This window comes from Carassius carassius, chromosome 13 (assembly GCF_963082965.1).
Source record: "Carassius carassius chromosome 13, fCarCar2.1, whole genome shotgun sequence".
In the NCBI taxonomy this organism is placed as follows: Eukaryota; Metazoa; Chordata; class Actinopteri; order Cypriniformes; family Cyprinidae; genus Carassius; species Carassius carassius.
The window spans coordinates 20,905,427-20,926,688 of record NC_081767.1 but is presented as its reverse complement, the minus strand read 5'-3'; the positions used below and the strand labels follow the sequence as shown (position 1 = coordinate 20,926,688).

At 37.7% G+C, this 21,262-nt stretch overlaps 1 protein-coding gene across 2 annotated transcripts in view; it reads right to left on the bottom strand.

Annotated features, from left to right (window-relative positions):
- LOC132156079 (semaphorin-4B-like) overlaps positions 1-21,262 on the bottom strand; it is a 61,540-nt gene that overhangs the window by 19,233 nt on the left and 21,045 nt on the right. For both annotated transcript variants that reach the window (XM_059564918.1, XM_059564917.1), the window contains exon 2: positions 5,749-6,042. In XM_059564918.1, coding sequence (XP_059420901.1) covers positions 5,749-5,863 — 115 coding nt within the window. In that variant the 5' untranslated portion in view covers positions 5,864-6,042. The remainder of the gene's footprint in view (positions 1-5,748; positions 6,043-21,262) is intronic.

Sequence of the window (21,262 nt, the reverse complement as noted above, 5' to 3'; positions counted from 1 at the left end):
TTTGACACCCCTGGGATAGGTCTATTAATCTCAAACTAGTTGTTTTTAATTAAAGGAATCAGTTATTTAGACTAATAAAACATTTGGGCTGTTACCAGGCAAATCAGTATCAATAAACTCATCTTTTAATGCAGAGGAAATGCAGAAGATTCATTGGAAGTGGCATTTAGATGTATTACACTGTTTAGTGCAGGACAAGAATGCATTTAACCTGCAGTTACAAATGCATGAATAATGTTTTGATATACAAGACATAAAATGTTGAATACTCATTTGAAATGATAAGAAATTAATTATTTAAAAAAATCAAAAGATACTTTAAATGTGAAATTAAAATGGCCAGTATGTGTCAGCAAGTCACTGTTAAAAAGTGAGTCATTGCGATTGAACCGAATCATTTAAACGGTTGTTTTATTTTCTGTTGTAGAAATAGAGCTAAAAAAGGCAATATGGTGTCTGAACGCAAGTCTCTTAATTAACTTGTTTACTGAACTGTTATATATATATGTATGTATGTATATATTCATGATGATTTTTGGAGGAAAAGACCCCTATATCTTCAATTTTGTGATCATTCTAAATGCATTTTATGAGACTGAATCACACAGTGAAAGAACGCACTATAAATGCGCGCGCACATCATTAAAACAAAAAATATGATATTATCGCAGACGATATATATAGCACACTCCTCACCACTGTCTTTTTGGCTAATTTGTGCAAAACCTCTTGCTAAAATGTCAAAGCTTTATTTTAACCACCAATGCAACGATGCAATTATTTAGCTTACCTCTACATTCTTGCGAAGGGTTGATGTCTTTTGTTGAGATTTTATAAGCTGCTAGTTTGGTCTTTCTAGGCAAGTACAGCTTACACTGCATAATAGAGCATACATATGGCCATGGGTTCACTTCATTTCCTTCGAGTTCAACTTCAGAATATGACGGAGTTTCGTTTTCAGCGGTGTCTGCACCACTAACGCCTGTTTTGTCCGTCTGCATCTTTCTTGTGATTTTAGCGCCAGTTTGCCCTCCTGCCCATTATTTACTGCCGTAGTTTCCAGGGAGCGATTTTTTTTTTTTTTTACTCAGTAATTAATGTGTTTTAAAATGTAGCGAAGTACAATACTTTAAACAAAATATACTTAAGTAAAAGTAAAATTACAGATTTAAAAAATTACTTTAAAAAGTATTAGTACACAAAAAAGCTACTCAATTACAGTAACGCGAGTAAATGTAATTTGTTACTTTCCACCTCTGCACAATGCTTGATATATTCTTCTAAAAACCCATATTTCAGATTTATAAAATTGCATTTGACGTTGTTCTCTAATGCTCCCTTCCTTCCATAGGAAGTGGTCAGCGAAGTGCTCCTGGGAAAATGTAGGCTCTTTTACAGTGGGCTCTTAGTGTCTTTCCCCTTTAAGGACAGACCGCTTTCCCAAAAGGGAAATGTACGGCTCTTTCTCACACTGCTCTGTTTTCATTAATGCCCCACATTGATGAGGAATGACTGTTGAGCTTCTTCAGAGGAGAAAGGAATGACGCAACACTCAGTTTACACTTCAGAAACACTCTGTTCATGTGCAGCCGGGTCTCCCTGCTCCAGACTTAGAAAACTCAGCATGAAATATTGAAAAACAGATGATATAATAAGAGAGCAGTTTGAAGTCACAGAGAGGACAAGAGAGGAGGAGACAGAAAACATTAAGACATCAAGTATAATCTGTTGAGACGTTCAGGAGAGGGGTTTAGTGTTTGTCTAGTGAGCTGGCATGATGTCTCTCTTGTTAGCATGGGAAGTACAGAAGTGGCAGTTTGCTGGAATTGTGGGTAGGTCAAACATAAATGCTCCCGATTCAAAAAAAGGGGGCCTCTAAATGAAAGAGGATGAATGTTTTGAAAGTTTTGATCAAAACGTGCATCTAATGAATTCACAAGGCAGAAAGGTTTCAAAAGCTGCAAATAAAAGTGTAATTAGGGTTTTCATGAGTTATGTGGTAGCATTCACTTGGGAATAAAGGCTGATTAAACTTCCCTATGAAACAATAACAATTCTACACAGACCTGTAACTTGCAAAAAGTTACTACCTGTATGCTGTAAATACTGTATATATCAAACCGTACAGGATGTTCCTGTTTTAGGGATTGCTTTTGGGACACCATGGTAACGTGAAGGTGGTGCCAATAAACAAATAAATAAATGCACGATGCAGTTACACTGAAATTGTAAAACTGGGGGTGTAGAAGCCTGTGTGCTTGTTTTTGCCTGACGGGTTTGACAGGTTTGATTTATTGGTAAAACTTAGCAGCATTTCGCAATGTGGCTCTAATAAACTGACAATGATAAATGATAAAGATCATTTCAATCACAGTGGAAGTCCAATGAAAATGAGTGGCGTCTATTTTGCAGCTCACGCAGCAGTCTGCCTTAACAAACTTTGCTTTTCTACTTTAAAATGACCGTAAAACTAATTTCTTTTCATTTTAATTCATTTGAATTCTACTTCAATTTAAACTGAAAATCAGCAACCTGTTTGCTTGAAAAGCTCTAATGATTCTGTACGAACATTTAATTGAACGTATTTCCTTTTACTGCATTTCTTTTATTATTATTATTAAACCACACCAAAGTGACATGTTAATTTGACAGCACTAAAAACACAACCTTGATATGTTCAAATCAGTGTCATCTGGCACAGCGTGTATGGGTTTTAATGTGTTGGTTTTGTTGTAGGGTTAAAAAACAGCTCATCTAAGTAATCTAAACATGAAACATTCCTTCAACTCATGTTACAATGTTCCACCAGAGAAGCTGCGTGATGCATGTGGCTGGATATGAATGGACTGTTTCCACTTGATGCACGTTTTGGAAGCCTTCCATGTGTAAACACGTAGTGCAGGTCTCTGCTGCTTTAGACATGCCTGATCACCTCCGGCCATAAAGAATCAAACACAGTGCAGAGCTTGAGCACCATAGCACGTGCATGCTATATATTATTCTGAGGATAAGTCGTTTCAGTTTTAGGCTACGGTAATAAATCAAGAAGTATTACAGGTATATAAACCAAGGATTAACACAATGGATTGCTGTTTGTAATCTTCCCTCATAAATAGCAGTGGCGGACCAGTCAACAACCAAGAGATTCCTTATGTATCTTCTGTAAATGCATTTAACAGGAGAAAATGCCTGGATAAAGTACAGAGCAATGGTATAAACCGCTTATACTGTAAGTGTCTTTTTAAATAGCTTTATGATAAGCTTTAAGCACTGCAGGATAGTGTGTATCAAAGAGAGAAACAAAAGAAAAGAGGCTGAGCAGATGTAGTATCTCTTCTTACAAACTCTGATCCTTCTTGATAGGCACATAATGAGAAGCAGGCCAGCGTTCACACCGTAACACACACACATCCCCATTCATTATCCACGCCAGATTTGCTTTTTATTAGAATGGAGGCAAGGTGGAAACCAGGAAAGGGAGAAGAATGTTTGTGCCACTGGAATGGAGTGACGGCCTGCAGATTGGAGTGTGTTTTACATTGCAATACAGGTTTAGAGACTTCTAAAGCTTTTCAACAGTGTGTTGGATTCAGTGTAACCAGAACCAGTTTTCTGTATTTAACTCAACTAGTTCTGCACACACTGAACAGTTCATCAGCAGTAATTTGAGTCATTTAAACAGTAAAGAATAATTTGTTTATTATAATATACATATCTTATTCGCTAAGAATTAATGGCACTCTCTAATAGCTGTGCATATCAGGCAGTGTCTATGAATATCTGTTAAACACAAATAAAACATTTGTGCAAATGTACACATTTAATTTAGCGGCTGGTTAAATTTGACCATGGTAAGTAAATAAGACGCAAGCTCATATTTATGTTCAGTGACTTCAGCCCTGGACATTTACTGCTCATTCAGGTTTTCCTGCATGACATTTGCCAGTGACAGAGATACAGACACACCGGAACACACTCAAAGAGAATTAGCAGGATTCCTTGTGGTATTAGACAGGCAGATGAGAAACACCAGTGAAAAGAACAGCTGCATTCTTTCTTACAATACAGCATGATCCTGGGGACAACACAAGAACAAACAGCAAAGGACAAGAGAAACAAAGCGCTACAAGAAAATGTTAGCCAGTGGAAAGAACTGAGGAATGACAAATGAGACAAGAAGAGAAATTAAGAGAAGAGACATTAAAAAGAGACGAGACAAAAAGTATACAGAAGAGATAAGACAAGATGGGAGTACAAAGGAGACACAAGATGAGACAAAACAAGACAAGTGAAAAGTGAACAGACTAAGAAAGAAGAGACATAAAGAGAGACAAAGAAAGCGATGAGACGAGTAGAGAAGATCATCAAAGAGACCAGACGAGACCATAAGAAAAAGAAGAGATGAAATGAGACAAGACAAAATGAGAAGTAAAGAAAAGAGATGAGACAAGAACAGAAAACAATTTAAGAGATGAGACAATGAGAGATAAAATGTGACGAAAAAAAAGAGAAGGGAAGAGAAAGGGCGAGTCAAGATGAGAGGACAACAGAAAATGAGAAGATCAGAAAAAAATAGAAAAGAAGAGAAGAGAATATGAGAAGAGACAATGAGAAGATAAGACAAGACAACAAGAGAAAACAAGACAAAATTAGAAAGAAGGAAAGACAAGAGAAGAGAAGAGAAGAGAAGAGAAGAGAAGAGAAGAGAAGAGAAGAGAAGAGAAGAGAAGAGAAGAGAAGAGATCTATATAATTGGCAGAAGAACAAGACCTCCATGCAGGGAGACCCTCAAAAGAGGCAGTCAACATGTTCAGGCAGGTTTAGTAGGTTTAGTAAAACCCCCATCTCATCCTGAGCTAGTTTAAATGAAGGTGAGAAGGAAATGTGGAAAGGATGCGCAGGTGGATGTGAATATAGGTTGACTTAAACTCTTTGTCCAACATGATGAAGACACATAGGACAAACACAGCAAGCCCATGACTTATGTCTCATGACACTTGAAACTACGCAGTGTGCGATTGTATGTATTAAATTAGAAACAATTATGTGTCGCATGCCACTGTATTAACAAAAACCATGCTTTTGTCCAAAAAGGCGTCAACATTCTCCTTCACAAAGGGCTTGTACCTTAGTGATGAAAACTATCATCTAACACAATCAATAGTACCAAAGTAACTTAATAAACCATAGAGCACTGTGTTTACAGACTCATTGTACCTCTTCTCTTCCCAGTGCACGAAGCCTGCAAAAACATGAATGGACGCACCCAAAAGCGCCTGCGATTCACGGGAAAGGAAGTGGTTTGTCTTTAACATGACAGATGTTATGCTAGAGATGCAGCTAAGGGATCATTATGAGCAAGAGGGGCTGTATTATTCTGTTAAAGAACAGTGAGAGCACTCAGTTTTAAATAGATGCTTTGTTGTTCTTCGATGACTGACATGGACATGCATGTGTATTTTGCACATTATGTTCGCAGAGGCACTGTGGTTTTGTAAACGCGATAATCCACCTCCATACAAACACGCCAGAGGCCAGCACGAACCAATCAGCCCTTGATATCTGCTTTCTGTTTATCAACACTTCAGCAAGTGTTACTGTCTGTGGAAGATGAGAGGGTCTTCAGTCCATAGCTCTTAAGTCGACTCCACATCAGCTTTTATTTATAGTCTCGTACCGGTCGGCTCTTTTACACACTTTCGGTAAATGGGCAGAGTGAGTTGTGCATGTGTGTGTCTGTGCTCTTACTGTAAGAGAAACTGAGGCGAGGGGTGACATCGTCTTCTGCTGCTTGACCCCATCCAACCAGGAGAACATGGAGGAGATATAGGAAAGAGACACGTGTCATGTTTTGTGTCCACATTTTGCTGCCTGTGTCTCAGTGTGTTTTATCGCTGGATTTTCTGGTGCTCATGAAGATCTTTTCCCTCGCTCGTTTCTCCTTAAACTCCTGAAAAGGAGAGCGGTGTACTGATGTGAGAACTGGTGGTCACCTTTGTCTCCATGTGCTTGTGTAATTTTCCACACAGGCTTTTCAGCAATCTGCAACAAACAAGACACAAGAGTAGTCACATTAAAATTAGATAAAACATTTAATTACTGTGACGAGTGGGGCGGGGCCGAGGGACGTGGGAACAGGAGCGAGGCCGGTGGAGTGATTGGAGATGAACGACACCTGCGACACTCGGCGGTCTCGAGTCCCACGGAGGAGATGGAGGGATATAAAACCGGAGCGACGACAGTGACGGACGAGAGAGGACCAGGCCTGGACTTTATTTTGTGTTTTAATTTTTATTTGTGCGCGTCAGTCGCCCGTGAGGGGCTGATGCACTATTTTGTCTTTATTTTGATTATTAAAGTTGCAGTTGATTGTCCGCCGGTTCCCGCCTCCTTCTTGCCGATGATTATGAAGGTTTTATCATTACAATTACCATTTGAGCAAAAGAGTTTATACTTTTTTGCATTAGTAGATTGATATACCTGCTTAGTTAGGACCGACCCTGCTTAAGCCAGCCTTAGCTGGTTTTTTTTGGTCTTAGCTAGTTTAAGATGCCAAAGCTGGATTAGCTGGGACGCTGAAAGGCTAAAAGTTGCCCAAACTCCTTTAAAACTAACAAAAAGCTTAGACTTAGATAAGACCATATGTGTACGGTTCATTTCACAAGCATTTATCTATTTCTAAATGAAGCAAACATCCTCTTCACGGTACGTTAAACCCACAATACAGTATGAACGAGATGCATTAGGTCATGCTTAATAGCACCAGGAGATGTGGGAGTGCAAACCAGCCGTCTCCTACCTGTACGGTCAACTCTACGTGTGGTTTTATATCGCTGAAAAATCATCAGCAAAGATTAAGATTGTGCCAAGAATTGCTGCATGAATGAGAATAAGTAGCCTTAAGGGACAGAAATTTACATATTTACTGACTGCTCAGCAGGGGTCTATGTACATGTTAAATCAGCGCTAACTGCTAAGGTGAGCATGTTTGGGGCTAAGTTTGCAGAAAAGTGAACTTTTTAAAAGACCACCACTGCTGGTATTGCATTTTGGATAGTAGTAAATAGCCATTCCTTGATCAATGAATATCACAAGAAAGACCATTCTTGTGCACTTTTACATTGGTTGGTGAACAGCAAAAACCAGCCTGAACCATCATGGACATACCTACTGACGTGAGCCGGTTTTCTCAGTAGGGTGTAAGAATGATAAGGCAATAAATGAGCCGGCAGCCATATCACCCTGGAGCCCAAGACCGGTTGCCCACTGAAGCTAAGCAGGGCTGAGCCTGGTCAGTACCTGGATGGGAGACCTCCTGAGAAAACTAGGTTGCTGCTGGAAGAGGTGCTAGTGAGGCCAGTAGGGGGTGCTCACCCTGTGGTCTGTGTGGGTCCTAGTGCCCCAGTGTAGTGATGGGGACACTATACTGTCAACAAGCATCGTCCTTCGGATGAGACGTTAAACCGAGGTCCTGATTCTCTGTGGTCATTAAAAATCCCAGGATGTCTTTCGAAAAGATTAGAGGTTTACTCGGCATCCTGGCTAAATTCGCCCATTGACCTCTGACCATCATGGCCTCCTAACAATCCCCATATCCGCTGATTGGCTTTATCACTCTGTCTCCTCTCCACCAGTAAGCTGGTGTGTGGTGGGCGTTCTGGCGCACTATGGCTGCCGTCGCATCATCCAGGTGGATGCTGCACACTGGTGGTGGATGAGGAGATACCCCCTGACTATGTAAAGCGCTTTGAGTGCCTAGAAAAGCATTATATAAATGTAAAAAATTATTATTACTTCCTGGAAGTGGTGGTATCACTTATGAGACAATGAAAAGTACTTCATTCTCTGTTTACATGTTAGCTTACAAAGTTCAAGGAACACTTTACCATAATCACCCACACTGACCATCATTCATCTGTTCCGTTCCATAAAGCACTGTTCTAAGAATGGATATTCATGTAATGCCATAAAATGTATAATTTCCAGCCTCCTGCTAAGATAACCTCATTGGCTTCCATTAAGATAAGCAAGGTAAAGTCATACGTGGAGTTTGGCTGCTAGGCAAATGAAATGGACTGTAAATAGGCTGAATAGCTTTGCACTTGATATGTGATCTACTGCACAGAACCCAACCCTGTCATCAGTCCAATATGTCAGTGGGCTAACACTTAAGTGGTTTCCATTACTTTGCCTGTATAGAAGAGCATTTTAAGCACAACCACAAAGCTAATCCAATTGCAATTCCCATTTAGGTCTAAGATTTAATACCAACGTCAAATGTGTATATTTTATTTTTATGAACTGCCAACAGTAAAGGGCTAACAAATAGGGTATGGTAACATCAGGGTTACAGGAAGAAGAAGACAAAAATCAGTCTGGCTTTTGCTAGACATCTGAATTTAACATACGTCTAAAACATATATGCCACAAGTAGGTAAAATTTAAAAAGGTGTAATTACTAAGTTTTAATTGGGTGTAACCTCAAAGTTTGAGTGTAAGTGGATGGCTGTAACACTTCTGCAGATCTTCATATCTATTTGTGCTTTACTTCAAAAAGCTTAAAAATTGTACCAACACTGTAATTTGGCATCAAGCTCTAAGAGTGATACTGAAGGCCAGTTTACTGTACAATTGCCAAATAAGTAAGGATGCTTTGCTCTAAGCTAGACAACATGAGAGCACGACACTAGCTGACAGTCATCCCTTAATAAAAAGAAGACAGAAGCAAGGATTCTTTTCCATCTGGAGCATGACAGACCTTGGACTCCCACTGGGAAGATTCAGGTCCCAAATGGGAAAACTGCTGCTTGTTTAAACAGCATCTCAAAACTGTATTGGCACAGCATGTGGAGATAAACTGATTACAAGTGACTGTGGTTTAGATTTCCAAAAAGTATCTTCTGAAGACCTTTTTAATCATTGATGGTTGCCATTTATCAACATCAGAAAAGGCCTAAAGACACAAAACAGTTCATGTCTAATAATAAAAGATTTATGTCAAAGTTTAAGCAGTATATACCTATACCTGTGAACAACATGTGGCACATATCAAAAAACTAAATTCCCATCAGAATAGTTCACAAACTTCACTGTTTGCTGTATTTGGAATTTGCTAAACTGTTTCACCACCGACAGCTATGAAATGTGCACAAAATCTCCACTCAGGCAAGAGATAAGTTTACAAGGTCAAACTCCTCCTGCTACTGTCCATATGCTGGGGTTGGAATGTGTCTTGCACTGGTCAAGGCTGTGGCTTTAGCCATATTGGTGCGGCAGGCTCGCTTACAAAGCCCCATTAGCCTTCCTAGCACCAGGAACGTTGGAGTGACATCCCAGTTGACCAATGGCGATGTGATCTCATTAATTTCAAGTTTTGACAGGAAGAGGATAAATGCTGCTGAGGAACGTGAGGAGCTGAAGTAGGGCGCTGAAGGTCTCTCTCAAATAGACAGAATACACATTTTCCTTTCTTTCTACTGTTGGATTAATGCAGGAGCCATAAATCATCTCACTACTAGTCCTCAAATGTGTTTATTGTGATGAATGATCAAATACTGACCACATTTCCCAAATCCTAAAAGCAATGGCCCTAATGAACAAGCATGTTGTTTAAATGTTAATCATTCAGAAAGTAAGCTGACACCTTTTCATAAGCACTTTGTCATAAGAGTAAAGCTCAACATAAGTATCTACTGTATTTAACTTGTATGGAAAGAGCGAATCATGAAATGTGGGGTTTCTGAGATCGTGGAGTTTTCCACTGTCCTCGTCTCCGAGCTGATCCCAAGACCCAGCTTAGAGTAATTAATGGCCCACTCCTCCCTGGGTGATCCGCCCAGCCTTAATTACATCCATATGTTCCTTCAAAGATCTTTAATAGCCCAATTAAAATCTTATTAAATAGCCAAATTAAAATGGGGAAACTTTTTTGGCTCAAATCAAGTTTGAACATGTTTAAAAAGGAGCTTCCATAAATGATCAAGTTCATTTTTTTAGGCAAGACTTCTCAAAGCATTACATTTTGATTTTAGTTTAATTAAATGGCTGACCTATCTAGATAAACGTGGGTAAATGTAAAATATGACCATGAAATGGCCCAGGAATATCATTACCGCTGTCTCTCTAAAGTAAAATACCTCTAACGGGCACAGAGTCAGATGTGCAAATATTTCTAGCAGGGATTCATTTTGTCCTCTCGCTCCTGCTTTGAAATTTCCATAACAGATGTGGGGTCTGTGAAATGTAGAACGGCACAGAAGCATCTGTGAAAAGACCTGCTAATGCCATCATCTCTTTGTCAGGTAAAATGATATTTAAATGAAAACCTATTTCTGGTATGCTCTAAACTTCAGTGCATATTTAATTATACTGATTAAAGTAACATGATAACTGAATCCAGGTCAGCATTCTTAAAGTTGTGATTAAAGGCCCGGAGTTTTCCACTCAGGTCTTTAGCAAATACTACTTACTGATTCATGCTGGACAGAAAGAATGTGTGGACCAGATGAACTTGAATGGCAAAGTGCAATTTGAGTTACTTTAATATTGAGTTGTAATGGAGGGGAAGTTGTGGCCTAGTGGTTAGAGATTTTGACTCTTAGCTAATGTTTTGGGTTCGAGTCTCGGGCTGGCAATACCACAACTTAGGTGCCCTTGAGCAAGGCACCAAACCCCCAAGTGCTCCCAGGGCGCCGCAGCATAAATGTCTGCCGACCGCTCCGGGTGTGTGTTCACGGTGTGTCTGTGCACTATGGATGGGTTAAATGCAGATCACGAATTCTGAGTGTGGGTCACCATACTTGGCTGTATGTCACGTCTCTTTAATGCTGCTACTGTCACAGCACTGACTCATTTCTGATGGCATCCCCATTGATTATTTCGAAAGAAACAAAGCTTTTCTCAATAGCATGCGGTATATGGAAGAACTGCCATGGACTTCCAAGAAATCAGCCTCGTTGGAATTTATTACAAAGAAATGCTATTCTCTGAAAAGGATATATAAAACAGCTCCTCAGATGGAGAAGCCAGAATCTCAGTTAAAAGAATGCAACAGGTGGAGTTTTGCCATTTCAATGGGTGGCTGCATTCAGTGTGTTTTAGATTTTCCCCCACAAGTGCAAAATTACAACAGAATAATCATATAAAGCATCTCACTTAATATTATTATTATTAGATTATGATTTCTAAGAATGTGTAGACAGAGAGTGATTTGGCGGACTCACAGCCTCTCTACTTCAACAGGATCTCTCTGCCTTTTTTTCATAAATTGAGTGTGTGTGTGTGTGTGTGTTTGTGTGTGTTTGTGTGTGTTGTGTACTATTCACTTTGTCTCAGTAACCCTCCTGTTTCACTCACAGAATAAAATTAATCATAGTCTGACTGTACATTAACACATTAATGCAATGCCATTTATACTCAGTATTGCCAGATATTGCTAGAAAAATAAGCAATCTGCTATTAATATTCCTCTGAAAAAAAAAGTTTCACTCATAAAACTGGCCAACTAGTGGCCATTCAAATTTATAATCATCTACTAAAATTCAATTAACAAGAAATTATAATTACTTATTCAAATCCACAAGCCCAAAGTCATTATTAAATGCTATACCGGTATGTCAGTTTAAGTCCATGATGACTGCCATATTATCCAGTGCAAAATAATAAAAAAAAAAGTTACTGACTGCTTCTTCAGAAAAAATCCTAAAATGTACACCAGGGGACACTTATTAGTTGACTGCTCTCTAGGAGTATTGCTGTAAGTGGATCATCCTTAGGGGAAGTAACCTCCATGATATTCTGGAAGTGGCCTTAATCCATGAGGAGCTCTCTCTTTCACTCAATCCTGTTTGAGCAAAGGGAGTATCTTTGCCTCATCTTAGTTTATCTGTTCAGCACTAAGCTAAGTCATCGGAGACATGATGCATAGAATGCCAAACTCAAATACAAAAGGATTGCTTTGAAAAAAGGAAAAGGGTTCTTAAATCAAGACTTGGTTTGTATATTTATTTTGATGCAATCTAATATGCTCAAGCTAGCACTACAATTAGAGTCTCCTGGGGTTGCAAGTTTTTCACTAAAAAGACACCAATCCAAGGTTTTTAGGCACATATTAGTATATTTCATTAAAATGAAGATGCAGAATGGGCCTCCTTTACATTATTTAAAGCATTGTGTTTTTCTTTTCATTATGTTTATTTTATGAACAACAACTGTTCATTCTGTGCTGCAGCAGCTGGCATAACTGATACTCTGTAATTACTCAAGTAAATAATGCATGCCAACATTTCCTTTGATATCTAAGATGCGCAGGATTTAATTACATTCATTGTAGTTGTGTAACTTAAATGTGTCTGTACAATGGGATTCTAGGAGATTCCGTGTGAAGATTTCTGCTTAAATAATTATTTCTAAAATAAGCAATGACTGTAACAAGGAGGTGTTCAGTATTAGGTTTCACACATGCATCCTCACACAAAATAAAATAATTTAAATAAAATAAAATAAAATAAAATAAAATAAAATAAAATAAAATAAAATAAAATAAAATGAAGGCCATCTCCTAAGTCATCATAAAGTCAAAATATAGAGACCATTTCCAAGTAAAATGGAGTTATGAATAAACAAACAAATTAATTTATAGGATCAGTGTTGTTTAGGTATCATTGACATATATATTTTTTTATTATTATTAATAAATGTAATAATATTTTGAATTGCTTTTTATTTAAATTAAAATAAATAAATAAATAAATAAATAAAGGCTATAAATTTTAACCTATCATGTGTTCCCGGGGAATCGAACCCCCAACCTTTATTTTTATTTGTATTTTTTTTTATTCTTTTTGGTTTATATATATATATTTTTTAGTTGAAGTTTGAGTACAACTTATGCTAAACCTCATGGTCCAGTAATGATCTTCTGTTGAGGCAGTTCATTTTCTTGTAGCCTAACATCAACAGAGGCACCAGTGTGCTTGGCGATTACAAAGATGTTCACTAATAAAGCTCTGGCAGTTAGGCCATGGAACTGTCAGCCTATTTTCTCTGCACTGTTTACTAAATAATGCATAGATATGACTTGTGTTTTTCATGCAATGGTTATCAGGGGACTGGAGAATATTTCTGCTTTAAATCCTCCAGGAATCCCAGTATAAAACAAACCAGTCTGGAAGAATGCCAGTGCCCTGCAGTCCCGGAATCCAATATAAACAATTAAATTTTATTCAATTATTGATATATTTGTATCTAATTTTAATACAATAATATCAAATTAAATTAGAAAAAAAAAACGTATATTTAAATTAGATTTAGTGAAGGTATAGACATTTGCAACTGTGATATCCATTAGTTCCTAGACAACTGTTTTAGAAGTTAAGCCCGAATCCAAAACACATGGAGTGACGTTTGCGTGACACAGGTGAAAAGAGCCGTGAAAGTAGTCTGATTTTGAAAGTAGGTCATGGCCTGCTTTACCACTTTACTTCCATTTTCTAAATGTTTCCAATTGTTTGGCATTATCTCACCATCTGATTTTATGTATTTACAGTGGTGCTAATATTGGCCTGAGTGTTGATACGAGCAAACTACAGAGTTCTGTGCTACTTCTGCTTCCTGTTATGCCTGAGCTGCTGGCAGTACTATAATAATTTTACTTTTAAGCTAATGTCCTAAATATATTATTCTGATATTTCTACCACTAATATTCAAAAAGACAAAGCAGAGGCTTTGGATATGGTTAATTAAATCAAGAAAAAATAAGCCTGATCCTTCAGAGACATTCATCATTTTTTAAAGAAAATAATCCATTGAAAAAAATTATCTTATTTTTGTATTATGGTGTGAGGCAGGACAAATTATTTTCATTGGCTGCTTTTGATTTTGAATACAAGCTTGATCATCCAAAAGATTTGAAATGTATTCCTTCCTTTTATCCTGCAGTTTGTTACTACTTTGTAGATACAGACTGACAACTGATGATTCACAAAGCATGATGGTGGTATCCTTTTATTGTATTGTATGTTTTCTGCTATAGATGGTGCAGCATGGAGTAGATGCCTGCATTCCTGGGCTTTAACATGAATAAGACAGATGTTTAGGGTGCTGGTAAGTGAGCTACAGCCATCAATCACATCAAAGGGCCAATGATATGGTGCGTGCAAGGGGACCTTCGGAGCACTCGGCCCCTCCTAATGGCCGTCAATATCTCTTCCATCGCTCAAACTGTCTTTTACTGCCAGTGCCGCCTCCTGAAGCCTCCTAATAGCACGAGCTCTAACTCCATAGCTGCCAGTAAAAACTCTTTCTGATATCACTCTATGGTGTTAGTGCTAGTCGCAGTCATGAGCTTGATTACTCATTCAAGAATCAGAGGGAGTCTTTGTGCACGGACGCGTTTCTCAGCAAGTGGGTGTTAGAAGTTCCAGCGACTCAACACCTTTCTGTAAATGGCCCTATTGGCTTTTCAGTAATATTCTACATGTTTGTTATGGTTTCATGGTTATTCATCTGCAAAATACAAAGGCATATATCATCAATGCTAAACTAATCATAAAAAAATCTGATGCTGGAGAAACATCTACTATAAAAATTATTATTATTATTTTTTTGTTAATACATTTGAATAAATTCTTCAATGGATAAAGATGCTTTGTGAGATTGTAATGGTATAGTTATGTCTGAACCTAACTGTCCAGCCTTCTTTAAACTGTGTGTACAGAGAAATACAGCAAATGGTTTATTTATACTTTATCATTGCAACATGATACCCCAACATAATCAATACACCATATTGCACAATGGCATTGCATTATGGGATCAATATAGCATTGAGAGACTGTCTGAGGATGGAGCTTAGCGTTGAGCACAGATATCTTATAAAACGTTATGTTTATACACAATGCTGTACATGTAAAAACTCTGTAACAAAATACTATTAACCAATATAGTAATGTTATGTTAGGGGTCAATTTAGCTTTAGCAAAAAAATTAAAATTAATTGAAATCCAGAATCCCTGTAGAATTATGCTACTTTCAGGTACACGTGAACCCTAAAACAAGTGTCAGAATATATAAAATACAAATAAAAATAATAAAAAGGACTAATAAAATTATCGAATGAGAACTAGTAATATAAAATAACATTTAGTAAAAAAAAATTAAATAAAGTAAAATATAATGCATTAAAATAAAATGTAATAAAATAATTTACATAGCACTTAACATGGAATTCTGACCTTTATCTGTCATGGTGATGAACTGTACTTGTCTACATGCAGAGCTCACTCATCTCTTCGATCTGCATTTTCACATTCTACTGAATCAGATAGCTGATAGTCAATCTAAAAAGCATTTTATGTGGGCTTTTTGCATGTATCCAGATTAAACCTTTACTGTTAAGCAAAGACTGATGACCATTAATTACTGTTGTTCACTTAGAAGCAACCCAAAAGCATCAAAAAGATTGAATGGGTGACAGTATGCCAATCACAAACAACGGAATCGAGGAAAGACTGCGGCAATCTGTTTCTATAGCTGTGAGTCCCAACACTGCAGTCAGTCTGCGCTCTGCCTGACAAGAGCTCTCGTAAGTGAGATGAAATGCACTCTGTGTTTTAAACCACAAAATTCAAATATCCATTACTGTGATTAAATCTTTGCGCATTTTCCACATATTTCATCAACACTTTGACTAGTAGCAGGTGCTCTTGATTAACCGATGGTGGGAATTTATTCATTCAGTGCTCTTGCTGTTAGAAAAGAAACCTGAGGGTCATTTGGGGCTGTTACGCTGCCGTAACTAAACCACTCAGCTAGTCTGCCCCGTGCAAACACTGACTGGTGGGTGATCTCACTGCAGGCAGCTCAATAAAACACAGCTCATTCAGGGCCAAAGAGAGCAACGTCACCCCGGCAGTGGCATCTCAATCATGCCTGTGATCCAAACAATCCCTCACAACTCAGATATTTGAAGTAAATTCCATCCACGCACATTTGAGTCCTAGACGACGGGCTGTGACCCTGGAGGACAGACTGACCCATAATTAATAGGGGTCGACATGGATCACGTCAATCAAAGCGGCAGCTTACTAGCATAATGCTAGACACATGAGAAATCTATATTTAGCTTTTTTTCTGTGTGAGGAAAGAGAGTGCACTTCAGCATAATTTTAAAATGACTTAAATAAAAAAAACTTGAATATACTTGAGTGTGAATTGAATATAATAGTTTAAGACACTCAACCGCATATTAAATGAAATTAAATAAAAAGATATAATAGTTTAAACATATTTAATGCAATTAGCAGAACTTTAGATGCTTTTTGGACATGAATACATCTTTATATATAATTTAATAAGTACTTATGTACTGATTATCATTTATGGCAAATACATCTAATCAAATTTCTATTGAAACTTCAGATATATTTGTAATTACACATTTGTAATGAAGCAGCAATTTAGTAAAGTTAAAATGTATTAAATGTATACTTTATTATGTCTTTCCATTTAATTATTTTAATATACGATAATGACTTTTTAATGACCTATTTTTTCCCAGTATTTTTTAAATATATTTGAAACAATTATATATTTATTATATATTCCTTTATATCTTATTCTTTTATTTCAGAGTTGCATGTGTAATATATGAAATATAATATGATATTATATGAAATTATAATTAAGCACTTTTATGTATGTTAGTTAACACATTAAATGAAGTGTATTTAATGCACCAGAAATTATTTTTAAAGCATAACGATTTTAAAAGTACTTTAAAGTAAAAGTAAAACTTGCGACTTGGGTCTCCTGTTAATATTTGGGCAGAATTAAGGTAACTTTTATCAACAGCCAAATTTACAGAGAAGATCTGGGGTGGATCAGCTGGCAATTTACAAAACATTGATGTCTAATTAGAGAGTAGGTGTTCAGAAGGGCACCACCGCTCAAGCTGAGACGTGATGAAAGTCCAGTTAATCCAGTATGAAACAACAAGTTCCAACACAACCTCTTTTAAAAGCTGCTTAAAGGAAACCCTTTTCATGAGCGTCTTTTTATTTTGGAGTGGTTTGAGGAAGCAAAATGCTAAAGGAGGGGCTCTTAATGAAAGGAAGTATTGGAATTACATGGTCTAGTTTCATCTGGAGGTGTGACTGAGTTTGTAATTCAATAGTGATCGCACCACCCAGCTCAGGTTATGCAGGTCATAGCTGATCGTACAGAAGATGAAAATGAAATTATGCATAATGGGCATGCGAATCAGGTGTTTCTGTGCCAACTAACAGTTCAACATGATCCACATGGCTGACCATCTTTGTTTAAGAGAATCTCCTCCAACACTTTAGGTGGAGCCAGGATTCCAGAAAATAGACGTAAACCTTGATGTGAAGTTGAGATTACAGTGAGGACCAGTCATAGCCTGTATTTTATCACTCATTTCTAGGTTATCTGAAAATCAGTCAAATTTGGATCATTATCAGGTGATAAAGACCTTTTTGTTGAATCAACTCCCAAATTTAGCCAGATGAAATACAACCTGTCCTTTTCAGCAGAACATGCTATCAAAAGGGAAAATAAAATCATAGCAGACGGTTTTTTTTTTTGACACGCATGAGAGCCATTTTCAGCTGCTAGACATATACGTTGTTATGTATGCTTTGATCTCACTCATATTACAGTCCTGACAGCAGGATAAAGGCCCATCTCTCCACAGCTCTTTGAAGCAGTACTGAGTTTTTAGCAGTGGATGATGCAGAAAAAGTTCAAGCGCAGAAAAAAAAGGTCTTTCAGACTTAAAATGGATTTGGAAAACAACGTCAACACACTTTCATTATTTAGAAAAGGCAAAATCGGACATTTTCCTTAGCTCGAATAAAATGAAATAGTAGAAGAACAAAGAACTGAGGAATAAGATCTACACCTGAATGGATGCACAGTTGGCATGGTCTGTATGGACAAATGTCTGTTGGTAAATATATTACATTACATTACATTACATTACATTATATTATATTATATTATATTATATTATATTATAAAAGTATGCAAAACCATGGCTGTTCATGGGAGTATCGGTTATGACTAAGCAGAGGCCTCAATGCTGTTATTGTGGCAAAATGGGATAAATCAAGCTGTAATTTGACATCTACAGCACATGCACAGGACCTCGGCCTCAATAAACATGCCACATCTTTGATCCACTTTATTTATTAATCATCCAAATGGCAAGCGTATCATCTCTCTTTCTCACATACTTCCTCTCTTTCTATACAAACACAAGTTAGGGATGGTACTGCACTTTTCACGCAGGAAGCGTTCAGGCTGTTGTTGGTTTAAAGCATTGTTCCAGTTGGCTTCACTTGACATACTGGACTGTACAGTCACACACACACACACACACACACACACACACACACACTGCACACTGCATGAACAACAGATATCACTTGACTCTTTTTTGACCTTATGGCTCAGAACCGTAAGATAAGATAACATATAAAAAGCTCCCAAAGAGCTCTAATGGAGCATTTAATGGATAGGAATATGTAAATGCATTTTGAGAGTGTGGAAAGAACTATGTTAGTTTTAAATCAAGTGGCAATATAGCACATTAGATTTTTGAAGGCACAGCTGGACCAACCTCTATGTGAAATTCCCACTGGTAAAATATGTGACACTTTGCAAGCTTATTAAATTATTAAAATAATCAGCCATATCAGTGAAACTGTATGCAGTCACATTAGCAAAACGTCAGCAAAGTTTTGCTAGACAAAGAGATCCATCCAGTTAGGACAGCTCACACAGATATCACTATCTTTTTCACTCTCAATAAATACAGATTTTATTGAAGAATGTATATTGAATATTTGAATATTGTGCTGGACAACAGGAGCCATCGAGTCAATAAGGTGAACCATTTCTCTGAAATCAATGTATTTGCAGTGTTATCTGATGCAGTGTAAATGTAAGCGTGCAATCATCCTAACTTGCACTGACTAAGCAAATGCTTAACGCTATATCGGACATCCCTTCACTCCCTCACTGTCACAGCAGCAGCAGCCCTCACCTCTCTCATACATATTTGTAAGGTTACAGCAGCTTTAAATCATTAAATATCTCCAAAATAAACCTGTCAGCTCAGATCAGGTATCAGAAGAAGAAAAAACAAAACAAAAGTAGGGTGGCATAAAAAGCGGCATGCAGAGGGAGCCCTCCTCCAGAAGGAGCAGTTGTGGTGTGAATCTCTGCGTGGTCAGGGTGAGGTATGCTCAGAGGCTCGAAGAAGCCATTAGTAGAGTAACGGCCACAATCTGGAATGCTCTGAGAAGATATCAGATCACAGGCCGTCTGTATATGTCAGTGTGCTCAGGGCGGTTACAACTAGGTTAAAGTCCATTAATCAAGTGGGGTAACTAATGAATGCCATTTTAATTACACATGCAAACTAATACACATGGGATCTACACACACACATACACATACCACATTCTCATTGGTCTAAGAGTCATGAACATGCTTTATTGTCCTGGTCTGTTTAAAATAGACCTGCATAATATATGAAACTCAGGAACAGGTGTGAGACAGAAGGTGTCAAAGTGTGTGTGTGTGTGAGAGAGAGAGAGAGAGAGAGAGAGAGAGAGTGACAATGCACAGAAAACAGACATACTTGCCCCTGTGAATGACCATTAAAACTCCAAAAGTTTGTACTCTACAAAATCAAATTTGGTTCATACCAAAAAAGCCCCCTCTGCTGACAGGATTTCTCACTGTTTCTTTCCAGCTTGCTCTCTCTCATCAGGGTCAGAAGGACAAGTAGGCAAATACTAACGTTTGGTCTATTTACAGCTCTGGAACGAGTTCCCACGTAAGGCTCCTGGGATAAAGAGAGAGAGCATGACTGGGAAAACCAGAGGGGAGGCCTGTGACGTTCCTTAAAGACGCATGTTTAAAGACTTCCCAGCAGTGAGCAAAAACACAGTGGCTGCTCTCCCCCCAAGCCTCAAGTACTGCTTGCTTTACAAAATTCAACTACGTGAGCCCTGACAGAGCTTCTGACTCTCGTTCCCGCTGTGTTTATCAGTTATTTCAGTGGGCCATGCGTCTTGTCCCTGCTGAAAAAAAGTTTAAAGCAGTCTAGCTTAAACTATTTTAAACTAGTTTTACAGTAGATGGTCTCTTAGCCTGGCCACACTGGTGTTTAGCTAGTTAAGCTGGATGACCAACTGGACTCCTGGCCTGACTAGCTGAAAAATCATAGTCTCGGATTTTTCAAACTATAAAAAAACCTCCAAGACAAACTAAGGTCAACTATAACCAATAAGGGGTTAAGGGTTTAATGGGGATAACACAGCTCTCAATGCTTAAAAAAAAGCCTAGACCAGCCTAAGATTCTTTGTTGGTCTTAGCTGGTTTAAGGTGGTCTCCAGTCTGGCCAAGCTGGTATTTAGCAAGTTTAGCTGAGCAGCCAACTGGTCTTACCGACTGACCAGCTGAATAGTCTCTAAAACTCCTCTAAACCAGCCTGGGAGACGATCTAAGACAAATAAAACCTATGTTGGCTAAAGACAACTAAGACCAGCAAACAATCTTAGGCTGGTTTAAAGGTTTAGGTTTAGCATAATCACATAAAAGACTGGTCAGTTTAGCTAGTTTAGCTGAGAGATTAATAATAATAATACACAAATAAATAAATACATAAACGCACTTACCTTTCTAAAACCAGCCAAAAGACTAGCTACAACAAGCAGTAGAGGGGACACAGAAATAGTTTTGGAAGGCCAACTAAGACCAGCAAACCAACTTTATTTAATTTTTTTGTTTATTTTTTTAAACAGCTCTATTAAGGCATTCCCAGCATTCTTAGCACCTTTTTTATTTTCCATTTTAATGATATTAATTGTTGAGCATTACAGTAAAAAAAAAAAAAAAAAAAAAAAAAAAAAATTATATATATATATATATATATATATATATATATATATATATAAATCACTCAAAGTACATAAGTTTCACATAGACATATAGCTGTCAGAAGTTATTGACATAGAATAAGGGTTTGTGTTTGTGTGTTAGTGCCTCAACAGTGTGTTGCAACACTTGGCAGAGTTCGAGCTCCTGCCAGAAGAATCTAGAAGCTTATAAGACTAGTGCTTATTTGCATTCCTCGATTCTACTACCAGAGCCCATAACTGACCCAGTTCTTTAATCCAGCCAAGTTAAAGAATATTTTACTAACACACACATACAGAGACAGGTATATAGT